Source organism: Saimiri boliviensis, chromosome 9, assembly GCF_048565385.1.
Source record: "Saimiri boliviensis isolate mSaiBol1 chromosome 9, mSaiBol1.pri, whole genome shotgun sequence".
NCBI lineage: Eukaryota > Metazoa > Chordata > Mammalia > Primates > Cebidae > Saimiri > Saimiri boliviensis.
This window is the reverse complement of record NC_133457.1, coordinates 6034562-6058902: the sequence shown is the minus strand read 5'-3', so window position 1 is coordinate 6058902 and position 24341 is coordinate 6034562. Positions and strand designations below refer to the sequence as shown.

Here is a 24341-nt window from a genome sequence, read left to right as displayed (position 1 = left end):
TAGTTGCTTGTGCCGGGTACGGTGGCTCAAGCCTGTAATCCCAGCACTTTGGGAGGCCGAGGCGGGTGGATCACAAGGTCAAGAGATCGAGACCATCCTGGTCAACATGGTGAAACCCCGTCTCTACTAAAAATACAAAAAAAATTAGCTGGGCATGGTGGCATGTGCCTGTAATCCCAGCTACTCAGGAGGCTGAGGCAGGAGAATTGCCTGAACCCAGGAGGCGGAGGTTGCGGTGAGCCGAGATCGCGCCATTGCAGTCCAGCCTGGGTAACGAGAGCAAAACTCCGTCTCAAAAAAAAAAAAAAAAAAAAAAAAGAATTAGTTGCTTGTAATTAGAGATTAAAATATAAGAAGGTTCCAACAGCAGATATGCATTCTAGTTATAAAATGGGAAAATGTCATATTGAATCAAGCTATAGAGATAGAAGTCATGAAAATATTTTTTAAATCTAGAATATTTTAAGTGCTTTACTACAGACTAATATAATTTAGCTTTAAATGAGAATGAGAGGAGTTCAGTAGGTGAAAAATAAAATATATATAAATATAATTTAATTTTTAAAGGCTTTCAATGCTGACCATTCCCCAGGACTGTTCTTAAATGTCACCTGCTCCTCAAACTTTCCTTAGACCCTCACCCAGATATGTTCTTTTCCTCCTCTGGAAATCCCCAGCATTTCATTTGTACCTCTCGTTTTTATTGCCTGATGTTTCTTTTCGTATGTGTCTCATATCTCGTTCTCCCCTTCCTTCAACTGAATCTTCAATTTCATGAAAACGAGGTTTGTCTCGTCTATTTTTGCGTCTCCCAGGATACCTCTTACAGGGCCTAAGCCACAGAGGACACTCAATTGCCATAGGAGAACAAAAGATGTGATCCACATCGAGCTGTTATTAATGGGATAATAAGCGAAGGATTTTCATCAATGGCTGTTTAGTCATGGAGTAACTTCTCTGTACCTAAAGGGCACCCCGCTGGTTTTATGAGAGGCTGGACAAATAAATTCCTCACTCAAGGCAAACATAAGCACAATCTTGCTCTCTCTGGGTTTTTACTAACAGGGCTAAAGTGTTGACTGTTTATATGATACTTTAAATTTTGAGCATGGATGTGTGGATTTGTATTTCAGCACCTCGAGTAACACAGTTAGAAGGAAATTCATGTGAAATTCTATGGGAGACGGTACCACCAATGAAAGGCGACCCTGTGAACTATATTCTGCAGGTATTGGTTGGAAGAGATTCTGAGTACAAACAGGTAAGACCCAGCGTGGATGGCACATATGCAACTGAGTCAGGCTGGCTCCAGGCCTCTGCTCATTGCTATGAATGAATCAGTGAACTATGTTTTTCTAAAAATCAATGGCAGAAACTGCCTGACTTGTACTTGTTACTAATTCTTCAGGGTGGGTGAGCCCTAGTCGACATTTCATTTTGTATATGGTGGTATTCATATTCAATGATCAGTTCTCAAGAGTTTTAAATAGTTTACTGGTATTTGACATTGACAGTGAGGTTTGTGAGGTTTGCAAGTATCAAAGTCTGTATATAATTGAAAAGTAAACTACCTATGATTTTACTATAGAGGGGAAGTAGTCTCAACCTAACTACTGAAGCCTATATCCTGTCTACCGTTTTTGCAGAAGTAATGGAAGGTTAAGGTTGTTGATGCATAGGCCCTGGAGGCCTGTGGTTCAGAAGCTCTAAGTCATGCTTGTCACCCTTTAATGTCAAAGGAATCACCTGGGAATCTGTTAAAATGCAGATTCTGATCTGGTAGATCCTGGGTGGGGATTCACCCTCTCAGGTGACACTGATATTGCTGGTCCACAGACCATAATTTGAGTAGCAAGCCTCTGTTATCACATAATAAACCCATGCAAGAGAGAATGCAGTTGAAATATAGCCAAATAAGAAGTTTTATCATTTTTCATAGCCCTTGTTGATTCTTAATTCTTCCAAAGAAGAATCCGATCACTGACTCTGAAGGATTTAGATGCTCTATAGGCTTTCATAATAGTGCCTAGAACTTAACCGTTTTTGTCAAATCAGGATATAATATTGTGTATTCCATTAGGAAAGCAGACCGCCCATTCTTCACTAGCACTTTTGGTAGGGGAATTCATTTATATCAAAAATAAAGATGACGATAAATGCCACCTGTTCTCTGAAACCCTAGCATAATTTATAAAAACTTTGTTCAACTCCAGATTCACAAGTAGAAAATCATTTGATTCAGAGTTTCTGTTAAATTGCTCATTGGTGTTTGTTCTATGATAATAATGAATACTTGCCAATCAAATGTGTTAAAAATGTAATTTTGGACATTTTTCGGCACTTTGTCAATGTGTAAAGATGAAAGATTGAGTACTTTTAAACAAAAATGTTTATCTTAAATATGACATCTCCCAGTGTCGATTAACATCAGTGGATGATGTCACCAAAGTTTCCATCATTCCTCTTAAATAAGAACAAGGACACTATGGTTCCTTTCATTTTTGAATCTCATTTTATGCAATATATTTCATTTCAGAGTAAATAACTTACATGTGAAATTGTTTCATTTTACCAGAAAGATATGATTGGTTTCAGGGTCTTAGCTGAAGACATGGAAATAGAGAGCAGAGATTTTTATTTTTCTGTTCCATAGCAATGTGAAAATGGTTAAAACATGAGGTGTTAAGAAATTTTACAACATATCGTTTGACGCTTAACAGCAGTTCGTTTCTAAACATTCTCGCACATTTGCCATTGTATCGTAAAAACCTTTCATTCAATGAGCTGTGCTTTTCCACCTGTTCTTGAAAAAATATTCTGCTTCCCAAAGCATGGTGACTGCCATTTCCTGTTGAAAAGGCAGCATTCTTTACTCGATTTCTATACACATCAGGCATTGGCAAACTATGGGTGAATCTATTTGGTCATTTAGATTGTATTGGCAGATGGTCTGTTTTGAATCTGTTGTTTGTTTAATGCCATAATTTAGACCGAGGGTCATATAAATGCTGGTATACTGATGCCTAATCATATGTATGCCACAGCATATTTTTCTTCTTGTAAACAGTTACAAACCGAGTGTTTCTTGTTATAAGCAGGTGAAAACCCAGTAGTGCGTGGCAGGCTCAGTAGATGAGGGTTAGCTTTCTCCATGTGTCCATGTGCTTCCTGCATTTACCAAGAAATGATTAAGGAGAGTAGTGGTACATGAAAAGCCACAGTTGAGTCAGGGACAATTCGTACTGGTTTCTTTTTTTTTTTTTTTTTTCTTTTTTTTTGGCTTCTCCCTATTCAGCAGACATTATCTTAAACAAGATGTTTTGAGTACTTCATTCGCTTGTTGTGGACATGAGTTAGGGAATGAAACATATTTATGTGTGCGGAACAATGGTTCAAATAATTATATTTCAAGGATGACAGGCAGTGGGCTTTGAATTCATAGAGGCAGAGCAAAACAAAATGAGAGGTAATTATTGCTGTATATTTATCACAGCAGAGCTACAGGCTCACTGTGTATACCTCAATTAGAGCACTCATCAGACAGGACCCACTAATACATGGGCTTGTGTTATTCATTTTTATTTTTCTAGTACTGGCACATAGTTTGGCACTCAGTAAATGTTTCCTGCATGTGTGAAAGAGGCAGTTTCAAAGTACCAGCATTATTTATACCTGCAGTAATGATGAGAGTAAACTTTAGTGTGGAAAGAAAAAAAATCACCCCTAATAGGTAATACCCCTTTCTCCCAAGCTCATTTTTATAGGCAACATAGGACAAGGGCCTTTGCCTTTTCTGATGTTTTGCTTGAAGCATCAACTTTAACTTTGCCTCATTTCTAGGCAGTTTGCTTTCTGTTGTTCAAGTGTCACAAAGAGGGGCAAGCAGCTAATTTTAATTATTAAACAATCTGTTGAAGTATTAAATGGTTACAATTTTACTCTGCATTAGATTGCATGCATATTTGGTTTGCCTTTTGCCATTTAATAAACATTCCAAGCACAGGATTTTTTTCCAGGAAACTTAGAACTTCTTTTCAAACAGAATTAACTGTATTCTTTAAAAGAATGAAAATTGTGTCTATATGCATGTGACTTTCTATTTTTTTGCACAAGATATGGTATAGACAGTTTCATGCATGATAAGTAAAGCAGTACAATCCATATTCGTATTCCTGTTCTGGCAGCAATAACTTTTACAAGAAGTATTGAATATAAACATTGAAGACAAGAAAATGATCAACAAATTATGAGAAATTATTATTTATTGGCAGTGAAAATTTATGCAAAATTACTGAAAATCTTGGTGCTCAGATTTATGGCATAAGGAAAAGCTCTAAAGTATCTAAAAGTTTATAAAGCTCCACATTTAATATGATGGCATTTCTGTATAAATATATTTTTATCTTGTATCATTTTCAGAATAAGTATCAAGGTATGTATTGATTCTACATCGTATCACAAAAACTACCACAAGGAAAGATTTTCTCTTGACCAAACTATTTTAAAGTCTTGGAGCCTACAACACATCCTGACTGCAGCCTCCTTTTTTTTTTTTTTTTTTTTTAATGGGGTCTTGCTCTGTTGCCCAGGCTGGACTGCAGTGGCCTGCTCTCGGCTCACTGCAACCTCTGTCTCTGGGTTCAAGTGATTCTCCTGGCTCAGCCTCCTGATAGCTGAGATTAAAGGTGCCCAACACCATGCTAGGCTAATTTTTGTATTTTTACTAGAGATGGGATTTAGTAGAGGTCAGGTCTTGAACTTCTGAGCTTAAGTGACCCACCTGCCTCGGCCTCCCAAAGTGCAGAGATTACAGGTGTGAGCCACCATGCCTGGCCCCTTCAACATATTTTTTAATGACTTTCAACTCATTTCCCTAATACAGAAAGTAAATAATGAGGCTATGACTGTCTCCTAGCACAGTTTTTAATTTCTGCATGAATAAAGGGTCACATTTAGAACCAAATAAAAATAGATCAAGATAGAGATCTTTAAAAACCATCATTTACTTTACTGATATTTATTTATTTTTTTTAGTTTTATTGGTCATTTACATTATCTGAAGGCCCTTATAAAATCAGAAAAATTTCCATACCTCCACTTAAAATTTCATGTAAAATGAACTGATACTCAAATTTCATGGATTCCAGGCATAAGACCCCAGGTTTATTGAGAATCTATTACGTGTTTTACATTGTAAGGGATGCCTGGTATAATCAGTACTGTAAGAGTTTATAGGCCTATTGGGTGAAAACCCCCAAAAAGCAGTTCAGTAATAGTACTCTTGCTTGTCATCTTTGACTCAGGGACAAGTCGCCTGTTCAGCATTTTGCCCTCCATAGAGGAGGCCTGCAGGCTAGCACATTTCCCCTTGAGCCTGGTAGGCATAGTAGGGGAGACGTGGAGACAAGTCCGCCTCCCACGGTCACGTAAATTTTGGAGGAATTAATTCACCTAGCTGAGTCTTGACTTTCTCTTTGTAACTCTTAACTCGGGTGGTTACTGTGAGCATTAAATCATTCAGTCATGAGAAGGGAGCTGTGCAGATGGCAACATGGTACAATTATATCTCCCTTTCAGTTCTGGGGAGGGGTGGCATTAGTAAAGAGATGAAGGTCAGCCTCCAGGAGCCGAGCCTGCACTGTTCTCACCACCCTTCCCAAAAAGCTCTCTGTTATTTACAGGATTTCAGCTACGCAGCACGTTATTGTGAATTAACGTTATGGATTCTTCATCTCAGTTGTCTGGGTATTACTTGAAATCCTCTCATTTGAAATAAACATGTCAAAATGACTTTAAAATATATCGTTCATCAAATCAAGAACAGAAATAGTCTTTGTAAAAATAATAATGCTTCTGTACTTATTACAATATTATGATTGGTTACTTCAATAAAAACCATCTCGAATGGAGCGGTGCCTTTTAAATTGGATTGAGTCAAGAGGAAAAGCCCATAATGGTGCCTTTGTCAAAGTGAATGAAAACAAAGGGATCCAAGGCATGGCCTGCTGCCCTGATATGCAGAGCTGCACAGTCCTGTTGGAGGCCCAGCTGTATGGTAGGCCTGGCAACATGGCGATTTTGTGACAGCATTAGTTCCTAAGTATTGTGGATTATGTGTCCGTAGCCAGGCCTGGACACCAAGCCAACATCTTGGGGCTCCCTGTTCCATTGATTTCTGCAAGAAGGCCCCAGGGTCCCTGGCACCAAGCATTTGTCCTGGAGTGTGATACATGATTCCTGCAAGAAGGGGGTGGGGAAATACAGTCAAGTAGCAATACAATGTATCATGTTGATGTTTCTTAGATGCCTGCCACATGCCAAGCCCATCCTACGAGGTGGCTACGTGTTATCCCACTTAATCAGTAATCCCATAATCCCTTGAGACTGTTACCTTCATGTGGGGGATAGGCATTGTTTCTAATCTGCAGAAGGATGTCACCTTCAAGGGACAGGTATTACAAAGATGTTGAATTAATTTTCAAGTATTCGGCTTCTTAATAGCCTCTGGGGCTTTTGGATCTCATATCTTAGTTTTAAAACCCTATACATAGATTTACAAGTGTAATGACTCAAAAATTTATTTCACTTAGTTATATAAAATAGGATTGGCTTATTCCACAGGCAACCATTTAGTTAAAAAAAATTGAGACATTTCATTTTAAAGCCCATCTTCCTTCCTTTCTTTTAACCACGAATATCCTTAATCTGTTATCCTAGAAAAGTCTTCACTTCTCCCCCTTGAGCTATGATTGGCCTCACCACGCTGGCCTGTGTGAATTTGCTGGCTTAGGAAGTTATAATCAGAGCCAGGGTAGACAAGCTGTAAAGTATGTACGTTCTCACATTTACGTATTCATACAGCTAGAAGAGCATTTGCAAAGTTTTAATATTTGGATCATGTCCAAAACTATTAGAACATATTCGAAAACAATTAAAAACATATTAGAAAAGCTATATGCATAAAATATATTAGAAACTCCATATTTTCTATCAACAGACTCCATTTTTTGCTATGCCTATACTAACCTCTCTCTTGCCGTGATGGTCTGTGTGTGCATATTAAAGCTTGCTGTTCACATCTGCTTGTTAGTTTCTCTTTTCAAACACTGTGGTATCAGAATATCTACTCTTTTAAGTACTTGAGGGTTCTAAATAGAGAACATTTGCTGAGCATCTACTTTGTCCAGGCCATTGTGCTGGTTGCTGTGGAGATGTGGAAATAATAGAACACTGTCTCAGTATATTTACCTGAAATGTAAAAAAGATAATGTTAACATCGTGTTGGCAAGCGTTGTGAAAGGGAAGCTGTTCCAATTAAAATAGCAGGAATAGCTAAAAGAAAAACATTTACAAATTAAAAGCTAACCTTTGGTTAGACTTTCATTAAGAAAGTTTCCTTCAGGCCAGACGCGGTGGCTCATGCCTGTAATCCCAGCACTTTGGGAGGCCAAGGTGGGTGGATCACAAGGTCAGGAGTTTGAGACCAGCCTGACCAACACAGTGAAACCTCGTCTCTACTAAAAATACAAAAATTAGCTGGGCGTGGTGGCACGTAGCTGTAATCCCAGCTACTCAGGAGGCTGAGGCAGGAGAATTGCCTGAACCTGGGAGGTGGAGGTTGCAGTGAGCCGAGATCATGCCACTGCACTCCAGCCTGGGTGACAGAGTGAGACTTTGTCTCACAAAAAAAAAAAAAAAGTTCCCTTCAGTTAGCTATTCATATTATTTTACTAAGCTTTTTGCCCAGTGGTACAAGAAAAGTAGCATTCTTTTGTTTTTAAAATACATTTTCAGAGATCTTCTACTCTAAGAAGTTTTGGGAAGTTTCATTAAAATTAATACATGAAGTCTTTGTTCAAGAGTCTCTAAATTGTGTTTCTGGGAACATTTGGGCTTACTTTTTAAAAAGTCTTACCAGGGTTTGTCTTGAACTCCTAACCTCAAATGATCCTCCTGTTGAGCCCACTTTTTAAAAGCATGTGGCCATGCAAATTCTGGAAACTGTAGAAATCATTTAAATAGACAAAAGTGTACATTTATATTCACTTTCCAGAAGTCTCTAAAACATTGATGGGGATAGGTTATTAAATGGTTTTCTATGATGCCATTATTATTTGATGGCAGAAATTAACAGGCCACATCACAAAAACACTGTCCAAATCTTTGCTTGGCACACACTGAGTGGGGAGCTACTTTCAATAACATCATCAAAGATAGTGTTTTTCTTCACAGAGCAGCAGGAGCCATGGTGAGAGAATGCTGAAGGTCTTTCATGGACATACCAGGGAGTTAGCATCGCGATATGGGAAGACAGAGTCAGAGGCCATGAAACTGGACCAGTGTCACACTGTAGTCATTAGCAGAGGAGTAAAGTGGAGGAGGACAGTAATGGAACAGACAGAGCTGGGGCAATTTCAGGGGTGAGCGTTGGTGTTTGAGTTGGAAGTGGGGTCTCATCTAGGATCCACCATCCTCCTATTTGATAAGAGACTTTTAAGGAATTAACAGCCTCTCTGAGCCTTAAGTTTCTTCATCTCTAAAATGAAAGTAATGATACTTAATCTGACAGCGTAATTAAGAAGACAAAATTCAACAAAGCAGTCTTACCCTCCAGCATTTTCATATCCATCTCCTCGATTGCTCCTCAGCCTCCTTTGGAGTAGTGTTACTGTTAGGTACTGGTTCTAGCTCCATGTTAAAGATGAGAAAACAGAGGCACAAAGCTGTTACTTGCCTGAGATCACACACCTAGTAAGTGGCAGAGTAAGGACTGAGACTCGAAATATCCTGATTCCAGTTTCTGTGCTTGAGAAAGTCTCTAATGCTTCCTAGTGCCAAGTCACAGCAGCCAGGCCCAGCTCTCAGGACTGCGCAGAGAAAAAGAACTCTTAATGCCTACATATAGTTGTCACCTGCAAAATAATGAAAGAGGTGTATCAGAAAACCTGACTTAGATGGCAGCTTTTCTCCAACCTGATAAACATTCCAACATTAACTTCTCATCACCATAGAGTGTCAGAATAAATATTGTTTTCTTGGGACCTCCCATGTGCTGGGAAATAACTTAGACAGGCAGTTTCTTTGTGGTGTAGTCTGAGCTGTTGAAGCCTCTGAGCCTTAAGTTTGTGGCTTTGTGTGGATTGGGGCAATCACATACCAATGAGCTCGTCTTAAAACATTCATTTAGATTGATCATTGGAACTGTGAGCAGTGAGAAAGGAATGGTCTCAGGACTGCAAGGGGTTTTCTTACAGCTCTTAGTTGTTCCAGCCCCGCTGTTTGTAACTCAAACAGCTAAGGCACATGCCACAATTTTTTAAGAAACAAGATAACTCACCAGGAAGAATGTGCTTAAAATCTCATAAAAAGAATAACAAAAGCAAGATAAATCTGGGAAAGTATAAGTAGTAAACAGAATTGGTTGTCTGGAGTTTAGTCACCAAGCAAAAACAAGATGCTTGAAGTTTGAAAATGAGGGAGGAATGTCTTGAAAAGGATAACTGTCAGGTGAACATTGGAAGCCTGGCCTCCATTCCAAACCGTAAGATCCTATTTCTGTCTTTCAACTTGGACCCAACACTAAATTCATGTCTGGTCCACTTGTGTTCACTAATGGAATGTTCTGTTTCTTGGTGAAGTTTACACAGGGGACTTGAGAAACATATGTAGAGACATGGGTAGATTCCCACTAACTGAATCTGGCAAGTGTTTCAGGCAAAGTTGAATTTGTTGGAAATTTATATCTAGAGCATTTGTATTAATGGGCAGAATTATTTGGATTAAATTCTCCAATAAAAAGACATAGAGTGACTGAATTTTTTTAAAGACCCACCTATATGCTGCCTACAAGAGTCACCTCACTTCTAAGGGCACACATATATCAACTGAAAGTGAAAGGTTGGGAAAAGATACTCCATGAAGTAGAAACCAAAAGAGAACAGGGATAGCTAAACTTATGTCAGACAAAATAAACTAAGTCAAAAACTGTAAAAAGAAACTTGATGTAATGATAAGAGCAACAATTCATCAGGAGAATATAACAGTTGTAAATATAGATACACCCAACATTGAAGCAACTAAATACATAAAATATTGAAGGATCTAAAGGGAGAGAGAAATTGCAATACAATAGTAGTATGAGACTTTAATACTGTACAGATCATCCAGACAGGAAATTAATAAACATTGGACTTGAACGATACCGTAGATGAAATGGACCTGACATTACACATCCTTCTCAAGCGTACACAGAACATCGTCCAGGATAACTCAAATGTTAGGACACAACGCAAGCCTCAGCAGATTTTAGAAGACTGAAATTATATCAAGTTTCTTTTCAGACCACAGTGTTACAAAACTAGAAATCAGTGCCAGAAGGAATTTTGGAAAATTCACACATACATGGAAATAAAAAACATGCTTCTGAACAACAAATGGGTCAATGAAGAAACTAAACAGAAACTTAAAATATTTTGAGACAAATGGAAACACAACTTATTAAAATGTGTGGGATACAGCAAAAGCAGTTCGAAGAGCAAAGTTTATAGAATAAACACCTACATCAAAAAGGAAGAACGATCCCAACCTAACGTTGCACCTCAAGGGACTCGGGGGAGGTAGAAACTAAGCCCAAAGTTGGCAGAAGGAAATAAGGTGAAGACAAATAAATGAAGTAGACTAGAAAAACAGTACAAAGATCAACAAAACTAAGAGTTTTTTTTTTTTTTTGAAAAGATAAAATCAAATCTTTAGCTAAACTAAAACACAAAATCATAAAGAAAAGATTACAACAGATACCACAGAAATACACAGGATCATTTGAAACTATTAAGAACAAATATATGCCAACAAATTGGATGACCTAAAAGAAATGTATAAATTTCTAGATATATGCAACTTATCAAGACTGAAGAAACAGAAAATCTAAAAGACCAATGGGTAAGGAGATGGAATCGGTAATCAGATTTCCATCAAAGAAAAGCTAGAACCTGATGGCTTCATGGCTGAACTCGACCAAACATTTAAAGAACTAATACCAATTCCTCAGATTCTTCAAAAAAAGTAAATGAGGGGGAAATACTTCCAGACTCTTTGTTGCAAGACCAGCATTATCCTCACACCAAAAGCAGGAAAGGACATTACATACATACATACGTACATACATACGTAACAGGCCAATAGCCTTGATGAACAAAGATGCAAAAATCCCCAGTATAATACTAGCAAACCCAATTCAACAACACATTAATTAATAAGGATCATCCACCATGATCAAGTGGGATTTATCCCTGGTTTGCAAGATGATTCAAGGTACCCAAACTGACACGTGATAAGTCATTAACAGAATGAAGGCCAAAAACCGTATGATCTCATTAGATGCAAAGAAAGTGACAAAATTGACAAGTTTATTAAAAGTTTGTTGCTGTGCTGTTTTTCAGTTCTAAATAGCAATAATAATAATAATAGCCAACTCCTGTGCACTAACTTCATAGCTGGTGTGTTTTAAGCACTTTACAGGTATAACTCAGTACTACTGAGATGGAGTTCTGATCATTTTATTTTCTTTTTAAATTATCAGCCAAATCTCTTATTGATTTGCTTTAGTTTCAGCTATTTTTGTGTGTGTGTACCCATTGACTCTAATATTTAAAGCCATAAATTTTTATGCAACTTTAATCTGATTATTTCCTCTTAAGTTTTTTAAGGACTGGTTTCATTTTGATAGAAGAACCCTGTGAGACCGTCTTCTTCCATCCCTCTTCAAAGGCCCTTGTTAGTTTCATGCAACAAAAATGTGATAATGTCTAAGGAAACTGGTCATTTTCAAGTTCCTATAATAGTGACCTTCTTGATGATTATGTTAGCGTTAACAAATAGGAAGAAAACATCCCAGATCCTTCATAAAATAAATGAGGTTTGTCATACAGAGATGAAACACTCAAGACAGACCACCAAATTATTTAAATGTTAATGTGTGATAAAGTGGGCTACATAAAAAAAAAAAAAAAAATTCCTTAAGGAAACAATTAGGCATGCCATGAAACTGGGAGAAAAGCTTCTCAACACACGTGTCTCTCAGGGAACTTACATCCACATCACACAACAAGGCCCTGCAAATTAATAAAAGTCAAGCAAATTGCAAATTAAAGATAGGCGAAAGACGTATACATACTCTTCTCAGAAGAAGGTACGTGGATGACCAGTAAGCACCTGCAAAGATGTGCAGCATCTTTAGGCATCACAGAAATGAAGGCGCAGTGGCTCATGCCTGTAATGCCAACATTTCGGGAGGCCGAGGTGGGCGGATCACGAGGTCAGGATGTTGAGATCATCCTGGCTAACACAGTGAATCCCTGTCTCTACTAAAAATATAAAAATTAGCCAGGTGTGGTGGCATGCACCTGTAATCCCAGCCACTTGGGAGGCTGAGGCAGGAGAATCACTTGAACCTGGGAGACAGAGGTTGCAGTGAACCGAGATCATGCCACTGCGCTCTGGCCTGGGTGAAAGAGCGAGACTTCATCTTAAAAAAAAAAAAAGACTGGTGATAAACGTTGGTGAGGATATGGAGCAACTCAGACTCTTCATGCCGTTAATGGGAGTGCAAAGGGATACAGTCCCTTGGGAAAACTGTTTCGTGTGAAGTTACATATAGAACTACTCTGTGACCTAGCACTTCTTTGTATTTAAACAAGAAAAAAAATTCTCAAAGATTTGAACAAAAATGTTCATAACGTTCTTACTGATAGCATTTTTATTATATGAAACCTCCAAACTGGAAATAACCCATATGTCCTTCAGAAAGAAAACAGGAATTGAGGTATAGTCATAAGGAACTGCTACCGAAGAGCTCAGTAACATGAGTGAATCTCAGGCACCAGGGAGTGTGCCCTGCATGATTCCATTTATATGAACTTCTAGTACAAGTAAAACTACGGCATTAGAAGTCAGAATAGTGTCTACCTCTTGGGGTGGAGGTGAGATATCTTGAGGGGATGTGTTTGTGGTGTATCCAATTGTCAAAAAATCATCCTGCTGGAAAATTTACATTCCGTTTGCTCAGTTTTTAATTGTTTCCATTTTTAAGTGTTAATTGCGTTCTTGGAATCAAAAACCTAGAGCTATTTGTATTACAATATCTTCTGATTTATAGTCTAAATCAGGGCTCCCCAAATCCCGGGCCGGGTACCAGTACTGGTCAGTGGCCTGTTAGGAACCAGCCCACACAGCAGGAGGTGAGCGGTGAGTCGGAGCATTCCTGCCTGAGCTCTGCCTCCTGTCAGATTTATAAGGCATTAGAGTCCCATAATAGCACAAACCCAACTATGAATTGTGCATACAGGGATCTAGATTGTGCACCTCTTAGGCAGATCTAACACCTGATGACCCGAGGTGGAAAAATTGTCCTCCACGAAATCAGTCCCTGGCGCCCAAAAGGTGGGTGACCACTAACCTACGTTATTAAAATTTAGCAAGATGCATCTTTACTACTTAAAACATCAGCTGCATTTCTAGTCAATGCCTTAGCTCCTTCTGTCAAACTTCGAGTCACTGGATTTTATATCGTTTCATTCAAAATGTGTAAAAAGAATACCCTTTTTACAGTTGCAATTTAGATCGAGAGAAATACATTTTTATATCATATTTTGTTACAAAAGAATGAATGTGAATCTAAACCAAGAGTGAATGGAGTAACTCTAAACCAAGATTATTCTAGAGACAACAGTGTTGCTATAAATCAATTAACTAGGACTTTTTCTTTTCCTGAAAGGTGTACAAGGGAGAAGAAGCCACATTCCAAATCTCAGGCCTCCAGACCAACACAGACTACAGGTTCCGCGTCTGTGCGTGTCGTCGCTGTTTAGACACCTCTCAGGAGCTAAGCGGAGCCTTCAGCCCCTCTGCGGCTTTTGTATTACAACGAAGTGAGGTCATGCTTACAGGGAACATGGGGAGCTTGGATGTTCCCAAAATGAAGAGCATGATGCCTACTGATGAACAGTTTGCAGCCCTCATTGTGCTTGGCTTTGCAACGTTGTCCATTTTATTTGCCTTTATATTACAGTACTTCTTAATGAAGTAAACAAACCCAACCAACTAGAGGTATGAATTAATGCTACACATTTTAATACACACATTTATTCAGATACTTCCCTTTTTAAAGCCCTTTTGTTCTTTGATTTATATACTCTGTTTTACAGATTTAGCTAGAAACAAAAATGTCAGTGTTTTGGTGCACCTTTTTGAAATGCAAAACTAGGAAGAGATTAAACTGGATTTTTTTTTTTTTTTAAAGAAAAAAGCAAACCAGATACCAAAAGCTAGCTTTCTTATGTTTTCCTTTAAATTTTCAGATGTACCTTCATTCTATTTTCACTGATGTCTTTTGCAAGCCTTTGAACTGTGTTTTTGTTACAGTTTAGTAATTTATATTCACCAGTCACTTCTTACGTCTTGCTCATCTATAGCTGTAAACACAAATCACAGTGTGTGTAGTTACGGGGCTAGGATTTCAATGTTGTCAAGAGTATTAGCACACAGCAACAGCAACATGCAGAAGATGTGTTCACTCAGATAAGACTGCCCTAAACAACCATTTTGTCACTCAGTTATTTAACTGTGTTTAGCTCATTTAAATCAAAATGTGTACTTTAATCTAAAATGTTTTAATAATCTGTATTTCTTATCATTTTAACACTATTGAGCTGCCTGTATAAGAAATCAAGTAACCAAAATGCACCTATAAATTATGGAGCATTGTAGATTTTACTACGTCAATTCATAGCAGTAACTTTAAGAGGGCATTGTGCAATAGTTAGTTGTTTTCTTGTTCAGCTATTTTAAAGGCTGCTTTAACTTGTTTGTCTTTGTATATAACTACTTCTAATCACTAGAGTTATTATATTCTGTTATGTTTGACCAGAATTATATGACAAGAACTGGTGACAGTTAGTGCCTCTGCCCATTGTCCGTGATTTACACTAATTGCGAGCAGTCTTCTTATGTGTCAGCTCATTATTTTTGAAACATTTGCCTTTAGGCTGTTCTTTGAGGTATCAATGAAGTGATTGAATTTCAACACCTTAATTCAGTGCACATAATACTAATGTAACAGCAGATGAAAATGGATAAAAGAGAATCATCTAAATTTGTAGTTCCTATTTCTGTGGGTTTGCCTGGCCATGGTTGGAGAGGGAATGGTGTTTTACGGTAAACACAAGGTGTCTGGGGGTCAGGAAGCCTAGATTCTCTCCCTGGATCTGTCACTAACTTGCTGCGTGACCTGAACACGTCACTTTACCTCTCTGTGCCTCAGTTTTCCCATGCATGAAAAAATAAAATGAAATAAAATGGGGATTCTAATGTTTGTAAGTGCTTTGAGATCTTTGATCAACAGGTGCTATTGGAGTGCAAAGTGTTACTCTTACGTGTTTATTTTGAGTCATGAGATAATCAATTTCAGCCCAAAGTCATTGGATTATTTATATGAAGTCCATAATGTTTGAGTACCTCAGGGACATTTAAGAGTTGGTGGTGCAAATATATTCCAAAAGGGTGCAGCAGACACAGTGTATTCCCCTGCTTCTGTTTTTGTATATTTTTGCTACTTGGTTTTTCTTGATCATAGCTATTCGTGCTTGGTGTTTGTTGTCTAAGATGCAGTATCCTGTACTAGCTTATAATATTCCCATACCAAAGTCATGGGGAAACCAACATTATTTTGTTTTTGGTTTATTTATACTATATTCTGCATACAGTACTTTAAATGCCAATTACAGTGCAATCTTTATTTATTGTAAAATTTTTAAATGTACTTATGTACTAATTTTCCCTTGTAGCATGTTATATTTTTGTGTTTTATACTTTTGTAATTTTAGGTCAGTCTTGTTCCTTGGCAACATCTGTAGTATTATTAATCTTCTGACATTTTCTTGTATTTTTAAAGAGGTAAGAGCATCTAGTGCATTAAATGCCAAAAAAAAAAAAAAAAAAAAAAAAAAAAAATCCATTACCAGTGATTGAAAGGTTTACATGTACCCAAAAACCATAATCATCTCTTGGAAGAAAATGCTAAGATCAATGAGTTATTCTGTGTGCCTCTATTGATGTAGTGAGTACTAGAGAGTTCTGTATTTTATTATTGACTGTAATAATTAGTTTAATTAGCTTTGCAAACTGATGGCATCAAGGTAAATACATTTTTTGCCAAAGTTCTGACCTTCCAAAACTCATCCCCCTATTTAAACGTGTGCTCTGACCCACTATGACACAGCAACTGCATTTTCTAAGAAAATTTCACGTAGGTGTTTTGGGGAGAGGTATTTTTTAAGCAATGAAAATTCAACTGAGTACAAAACCCCCTTGATGGGAGTTGGGGACGTCTCTTTTTTTCAGACACTTCAGAACTGCTGCTATAAACAAATTCTCTGAATGAGTTGAATTTTTTTTATAGTACTTTAGGCCAAAATTTATATGAATATTTGCTCTTCTTGAGATTTTCATACTATCATTTAACCACCAGAAAGCTGAAGTGTGTGAAATACAAGCTGACGGCACTTTATTTTATTGCTCTCCATTATTTGGTATTCGTTATATTCCTACAGTCAGAAAATTATTAATCTGTATGGCACTGTTTTCTATCACAAATATGTATATGTGATATTGATATATAACTATATATATTGCCATTACACACGAACAATAAAATAAAGTGTTCTATTAACCTGATCTCTTTGCCCTTCTGCCATGTGAGGATTGAATGAGTGGCCTTCTGACGTTCCAGCTCTTCGCTGTACATCCAACTCATCGCTGGCACAAGGAATGCCAGTCATGTGAAGCAGACTGCCCTTTGTCCTCCAAGAAATTGTTGAAAACTTTTTTTAAAAGATTTTTTTGCATATTCTCTGCCTTGTTCTCAACTTGAAATGTTGGCATTTTCTAACCTAGTTTTGTCGGCTACAGTAATTCAGTATTCATGTCAAAATTGAGAAGTGCCCTAATGGAATGTGTTTGAATGTTATCCTTGCACAATTCTTGAAATTGAAAGACAAAATGTTTTACCTCACTGTTGGACATACATTCCAAGCTTTTCAACTCTAGGAGAAAAAAAAAAAAAAAATCATATGTTTTCCTGTATTGTAAATTTTAGACTATTACATATACATTGTATTAAAACTGCCATATCAATCTTAATGTATAGATTTTGCAAATACTATGCTATATGTAATACCTAACTGTATCTGTAGTGTATATGTAATATATTTATGCCCAATAAATGTTTTAATTCTTTCTGACTTAAGTAGGGTTTTTCTGCCATGAACAGGATTGCTTTTGTTGTTGTTGTTGTTGTTGTTGTTGTTGTTTTACTTAAAGCACATCCAGAGACGTTGAGAATTCACGTGTGTTTGGAGGCCAGGCAGGCGGCCTGGGGCACAATGCTTGTAGCTCCTTTTACAGAGCCAGCGGCAGCTCACCCCCTGCTAACAGGCGTTGCAGGACCGTGAGCCACAATCACCTATGTCCATGTTTCAAAAGAAGCTAAAAATCCAGATTTCCCCCATGGGCCAACTAAAACGTGATTGTGGACTGTATAGGCTGCCAATTTAATCTTTTATCAGAGACTCTGCAGATAATGGACCTTTTCGCCTAACGTTTTATCTGTCTGCCAAAACTCGGGAGTCCAGGTCTCCCTCTGTTCTCCTAAAACTCTGGGCACTTTCTCTCCCCTGACAAACTCTGGACTCCTTTCCTATAGGTCTCATTCAACAACAACAACAACAGCAATGAAACACGGTGTTCCTGCTATGGCCATGGGTTTGGCATTTTACATTGTCTTGGTAGGAATTCTCACTCTCTCTCTTATCTTTCAGGAAAATATATTTTAAAAACTGTAACTATTGAAGCTCACTAGATGAATGGTCACTATTCTTGGTAAACATGACAAATTGAGGACATCAGATTTTGTATGCTCCTGACACCACTATAAAAATATAGTAAAGGATTTTTTTTTTTTCCAGTCACAACCCTCAAGACTGGGAAGAAAGAGGAGAGATTGGCGCCAGAATTTTGGAAATATGATCAAAAAGGTTAATTCAAAATTTGGCAGAGAAGAAAATGAGCTTCGGTTTTTTTATTCTCAATGCAGCATACCCTGAAGCTGAAAAATTAACAGCAACATACCCCTTTGAAGTGAAGGTGAAGAGAGAAAGAAAGCTAAAATAGTATTGGTTGAAAGCTGTTTAAAATGAAGTTAGAGCCATAAAATCCCTCCCCATTTTTTTTTTAAGCTGGACAAAAATGCCCCGCTCCCCACCCACCTTCATCACTCTTGCAGAAGCCTAGAGGTTTATCCTCAGGAAAAGGTTCAAAAAGAAAGTCTCTGGACTGGGAGACACTGTCCACAGTTGACAATGAAGGCACCATATCGAAAGCACATTAGTGAACACAGGCATTTGGAAGAATATTCCAAAGAGCCTTACCTGAAGAGCCTCATGGGCTGGGAGAAAAACAGATCTAAAAATTTTCAATGAAATGTTTCAGCCAGAGCTCTCTTGGGTAGTACTTTTTAACCTGTGCATTAATATAACCTACCAATAAAATGAGTATTGTGGAGGCATCAGTATTTTTCAAAGTTCCCCAGGTGATTTCACTGTGTATATGAAATTGAGAACCATTGCTGTGATGTGAAACTCTCGGTCATCAATTTCCTATCACCTTCTTAGTCTTCCATCTTAACCAAGGCTAACCTAACGTCTGATGACAGTGTGTAACGTGGACGAAAAGCCAAAAACCAACCACTTGGAAGGATCAGAGACTACACGGAGAAGGAGCTTTAAAAACCTGTTAGATCTCCAGAGAGATGAGAAAAGATAAGACATCTATAGAATAAAGATAGAATGCTATAGAAAAGGAACTGTTAAGAAAATGTTATTGGAAATTAAACATCCAGTACAGGGGTTGGAAGCTGAAATTTAGCAAATAACCCCAAAAAGATGGAGAAAAAAAGAAACGAGAAGATGAGGAGCAGACCAGGACCATTCAATAACCAAGTAATAGGAACTCCAGAAAGAACAGAAAATGGAAGAGAGGAAATCATTAAACACATGAGTTTCTAGAATAATAGGGTGTGAGGGCACACAACACAATGGATGAAAATGGGACTTGTACCGAGGCGTGCCATCTTGAAGTTTCAAAACACTAGGACCAGGAGAGCCTCCACAAAATGAAAAGCTGGTCACCTAGAAGGATTAGGAATCGAGAGTGTTAGACATAAGTGAAGCAACTACTTCAAGATTTTGAAAGAAATACAATAGGTTTCTCACCTGCCTCTTCTCAGTCAAGTGTAATCAAATGAAGACATTTTTTAAATTGCGGTATCTCCCAAGTTTGCCTCTCAATGCACCTTTTCTCAGAAAGCTACTAGAGGATATGCTTTCCCATGTAAGTGAATAAATCAGAAAAAAAAGTGTTCGTGGGATTCTGTTTCCAGGGCTTTTTATGTAGGTCAGAAGTTGGCTCTCTGACCCTTTGCCACAAAAGAGGGTACGCAGCTGTCACTTTCTTACCCTTTCCCCGCCCCCAGTTGACCTGAGTGTACACACGCACTTCCCTTCCAGATCCTTGAAAGGATCATATCTGTAAAATGACCCTTTTAAACAAATCTCTCAGGATATTTTGCCTTGAGCCAATTAAAATTAATAGTTATCTATCTGTCTACAGATACCCTTTATTCAAGGTAACAACTAAAAAAAAATTACCACCTCCACTGCTAGACTAGAAGTACCTCAAAAGCTGAGGGAAGAGAGTGTGTACATGGGGCAGCAAGCCTCACTTTGACTTTGCAGCATCTGTCACATTTTCTGGCCCATATTAGAAGCTCAAAAAGATTCATTGAATTGAACTCAACTAATTTGGTAACCAAAAGTTGGCATAACAGTGATGTGAGCCATAGACTTTTGCTGCTTCGACCCGTAACCTTTTCCCTCAGGTGTGTTATTTTCATTGCAATACTTGGCTTGCTTTTTTAATGAAATAGTTGTCAATATTTTGAGTCGGAAATTTTGCATAAAATCCTGGAATTCCAGATTCTACTGAGAGTTGGAAGACCTGGCAACTCTAGGTCTCATTGATATGGAGGTTGTCAATGGAGGGAAATATTGGCTGGCCTTGTTGGTTGGGGCATTTTGTTCCTCTCTTGATCACATTTTTTACTGAATCTCTGGCGCGGATATGGTTGTTACCTTTTCTATCATCTCTACCAGAGGTGAGCAAACATGGGCAGGACATCCAAAATGACGGAATGAGGACCTTCATCAATCCACTTCTCCATAAAAACGACAAAAACACTAGCAAAAATGTACCAGAATCAACTTTTCCACTACTTTGGAAGTTAACTGCAGGTTTGCAACAATCTGAACCTTGCTAAGAACAGCTGGTTTTGTGGCATTTTGACTCAGCCTGCTCCATCGTAGTCTTGGAATCAGCAGCCCTATACAGCCAGGGGAGGGAGCATGCTCAATTTGGAACTCCTCAAAACGTCTCCTCCCCAGCGCATTGTCACTGTTTATCCCACCTCACAGCTACCTGGAAAATGCCATTTGTAGGGTGTTACTATTTAAACTGACTGGGAGCTGCTCCATGGGAAATTCCAGGGCTCCTGTTGAAAAATAATCAGTGCAGTTGTTTAACACAGCAGCTGACTAGGCTGCTGTACCAGTTGAGGCCGATAAGTTGGCTAAAAACTTGAAGATCTGGGGAATGAAATGTCCATTGGGGGCTTTTAAAAGTTCCTAAGGTAGTCCTGAGGATCTGGCAGACCACGTGCATGTGCAGGGCGGTGCCCAGACTCAGAAGATGGAGAAAGCCCCCATCCTTTACTTCTGTCTGATCTAGAGGTCTTGGCTTAACCAGAATTTAAACTTCCTGAGCTTTGAAGGTGTACTTCAACATTCAGAGCCCTTGACAGACTGGAAGACTTACTGGTTCCTGGTATGTGAGGAAATCTGCGACCAGTCATTAGGGGACCATTAAGCTGAACAGATTACAGTGGCCAGGTGCAAAGGAAGAAGTTTCGAAGAATATGATCCAAATTCTTAGATTAACCATAATAGGGAGTGGGGAAGTGATGGTTAAAGAGCTGTTTAGTCTCAACCAATATTTTAGCCTTATAAATGAAAAATGGGCCAGACGTAGTGGCTCACGCTTGTAACCTCAGCACTTCAAGAGGCCGAGGTAGCCAGATCACTTGAGATCAGGAGTTCGAGACCAGCCTGCCTAACATGGTGAAACCCTGTCTCTACTAAAAGTACAAAAATTAGCTGGGCGTGGTGGTGGGTGCCTGTAAGTTCCAGCTACTCAGAAGGCTGAGGCAGGAGAATCGCTTGAACCCAGGAGGCAGAGGTTGCAGTGAGTCGAGATCACGCCACCACACTCCAGCGTGGGCAACAGAGCAAGACTCAGTCTCAAAAAAAATAAATGAAAAGTGAATTATGTATTATTTGTGTAATCCATTTTTGTGACAAAACCATGTCAAAGAAATAAAATTTCCCTTTTTTCTGAGTCAAAGGATAAATACAGTAAAGTATGGGTCTTCATTTTTGCTTGGGACTAAAGGTATGGAATTTTATTTTCTGTCCAATCAGTTATAAGAGAAATATGTTCAATTCAGATAAATTTTTTTGCATCTATGAGTCATTGACTGTCCCAGATTTTCTACTATAACAGTGTTTGCCAAAGTAAGGAGGTTATACAAGATAAGTCTATGTGGCACATGTCTAGCATCTTTCAAATTATGTAGTTTTTGTCTTCTGTACCAAGGAGGTGTACCAAAGAAAAACAGATCAGATTAAAGTGGATATTTAGGTTGATGAAAGAAATATAAGTAACTCATAGTGCAAAGGCTACTCAAATACGGCAGAAATCACAGGGATGATGGATGAGCAAATGACTAAAGTTTGAGAACGATGCACCTTGGAATGCTACCTCCTAAGATTCAAATGGATCTATGCAACAGAACACATTTGTTTGCTAGCACCTGCAAATGCATAGAAATTCAACTGGACAAGCCAGGCGCAGTGGCTCACGTCTGTAATCTTAGCACTTTGAGAGGCTGAGGCGGGCAGATCACCTGAAGTCGAGAGTTTGAGACCATCCTGACCAACATGAAGAAACTCCATCTCTAATAAAATACAAAATTAGCCGGGCATGGTGGCATGTGCCTGTAATGTCAACTACTCAGGAGGCTGAGGCAGGAGAATCGCTTGAACCCAGGAGGCAAAGATTGTGGTGAGCTGAGATCGTGCCACTGCACTCCAACCTGGGCAACAGAGTGAAACTCCATCTCAAAAAAAAAAAAAAAAAAAAGAAATTGAACTGGACTAGAAAGTTTGTGCAGCCCATCCCCATCAGCCTCAATAACTGGCTTAGACTTGCCTGTTTTATTGTACATATTTCCCTGTTAAGTACTTCTGAATACGCACATGAGTTAAAATTGCCATTGGGAAAGATAAAGTTCTTTAGCACAAACCCTGAAGTTTATATATATATATATATATATATATATATATATATATATATATATACACACACACACACACACACACACACACACAACGTTATTTTGCAGAGCCTGAGGTAAGAAAATAGATGTTGGTTTTAAACTAGGCCTGGGGAAGAGAACAAGGGTGTAATGGGCCTCTTGTTTTGTCTGACAGTCTCTCCTCTGTGCAGTGAGCTAGGGACACCCTCTTCCACCCCTAACTTTATCCATTTGGTTCTCTAAAAATTGTGTTCTCCCAAGACTCCTCGCACAGACTAAGGTGCATTATTCAAGGAATGGGTCCCTAGCCTACACTTGGACCCATCTGTGGATGTGAGATTAAGACTCAAATTGGTCTTGTTCCAATGGCTGAAGCTGTAAGATGAAAAGCTTGAAAATTTGGGGCAGTTGGTTTTCTTGATGTAGAGAAAGCCTGTGCTCAGTGAGGGGAAACCAGGAAGCTGGCTGGAAAAGATAAAAGAGGATTAAGGAATAATTTCTTATTAATAATCTATTCTATTCCTGTTAGGTTATTAGATACTAATTTAATCTCTCAAGGAATAGATTCCTTACAAGGACCCTAGTTAAGGCCCAGTTAATCCTGTTTTTCGGTTTGCTGAGACCCACTTCCCTGTTTTCCTTAAGATACATTTCCCTTTATGTTTAAGTTAATTGGACTTGAGTTTCCAAGACCAAACCCCAAAATTTCCCATCTAGGACAGAAAGTATTTAACACCTAATCTATTGCAAAGGAGTCTTACAGTAGGGTGTACCGTGTGCAAAAGGCACAGACTCAACGTTTCTTGTGCTGGGAATTTATTCAAATTTGGCTTCTTTGTGTTTTTATTTTTCACCCTTTGAGCAATGCAGACTGAATGTAGGAAAGCTTTAATTTTTAAATTAAAACCAAAATAAAATTGTGCTGAATTAGAGCCCTTATTTGTGAGCTCTTGCAGCATGTTAAGCACTTGACACACTTTATCTCATTTATGCCTCATATCAACGCTTCGAGGTGATATGCCCATCCTCTTGAGCATAAGGTGCTTAAGTAACCTGGGCAAAGCATCTAAGTGTTAACAGAAGATTCAACCCTGGTTCTCATTAATTTCTGAGGCTGGTGTACCTTACCCATATGCTGTGCTACATGCCAAAAAGCCCGTCAGAATTTATTCTGTCATTGTATTTTAACTGATGTGAACAACAATTGCATCAGCATTTGACTTTATGTCATAAATAATGTGATGCTAAAATAAGCATCCTAAAATACAAATGGTTATGCAATGTAACACATTTGTAAATTAACCAAAGGTTTGTTGAATTGAACTCAACTAATTTGGTAACTGAAAGTTAACAATAGTGATGTGACCCATAGACTTTTGCTGCTTCAACACATAATCTTGTATTCAATATTGTACTGAAAGTTGTAGCTAAAGTAAAGGTTAAAAGAAGGTTTAAGCGTGTATTAAAGGACCAGTGGCTGTAGTCTGGACCTTCAGGCTAGAGTTCATCCTTTCACTGCCATTCCAACTCTTTCTGATTAAAGAAAAGGCACAGGTGTGCTCATCTGAAAATCAGATGTTTGAGGAAGGAACCAGCATCTCTATAAAAAACCAGGCTGAGTTTCTCAGAGACAAAGAGTGATAGGTCTCAGTTCTGAGTCTTGGGTTCCTCTAGTGAAGGCAAATTGAACTACACTGTCTGACGTCTTTACGATTCTTATGAAGACTGGACTCTTCTAAGGTAGGTGAGCTTCAGTCCATAGTATAGTTCCTTGAAAGAAAGAATCAGGGGACAGCCTGCAAGA

General features: G+C 38.4%; 1 protein-coding gene across 4 annotated transcripts in view; it reads left to right on the top strand.

Annotated features, from left to right (window-relative positions):
- FNDC3B (fibronectin type III domain containing 3B) overlaps positions 1 to 17294 on the top strand; it is a 371941-nt gene extending 354647 nt beyond the window's left edge. For all 4 annotated transcript variants that reach the window (XM_039480204.2, XM_039480205.2, XM_074405435.1 and 1 more), the window contains exons 25-26: positions 1134 to 1261; positions 13772 to 17294. In XM_039480204.2, coding sequence (XP_039336138.1) covers positions 1134 to 1261; positions 13772 to 14083 — 440 coding nt within the window. In that variant the 3' untranslated portion in view covers positions 14084 to 17294. The remainder of the gene's footprint in view (positions 1 to 1133; positions 1262 to 13771) is intronic.
- Positions 17295 to 24341: the final 7047 nt, after the last annotated feature.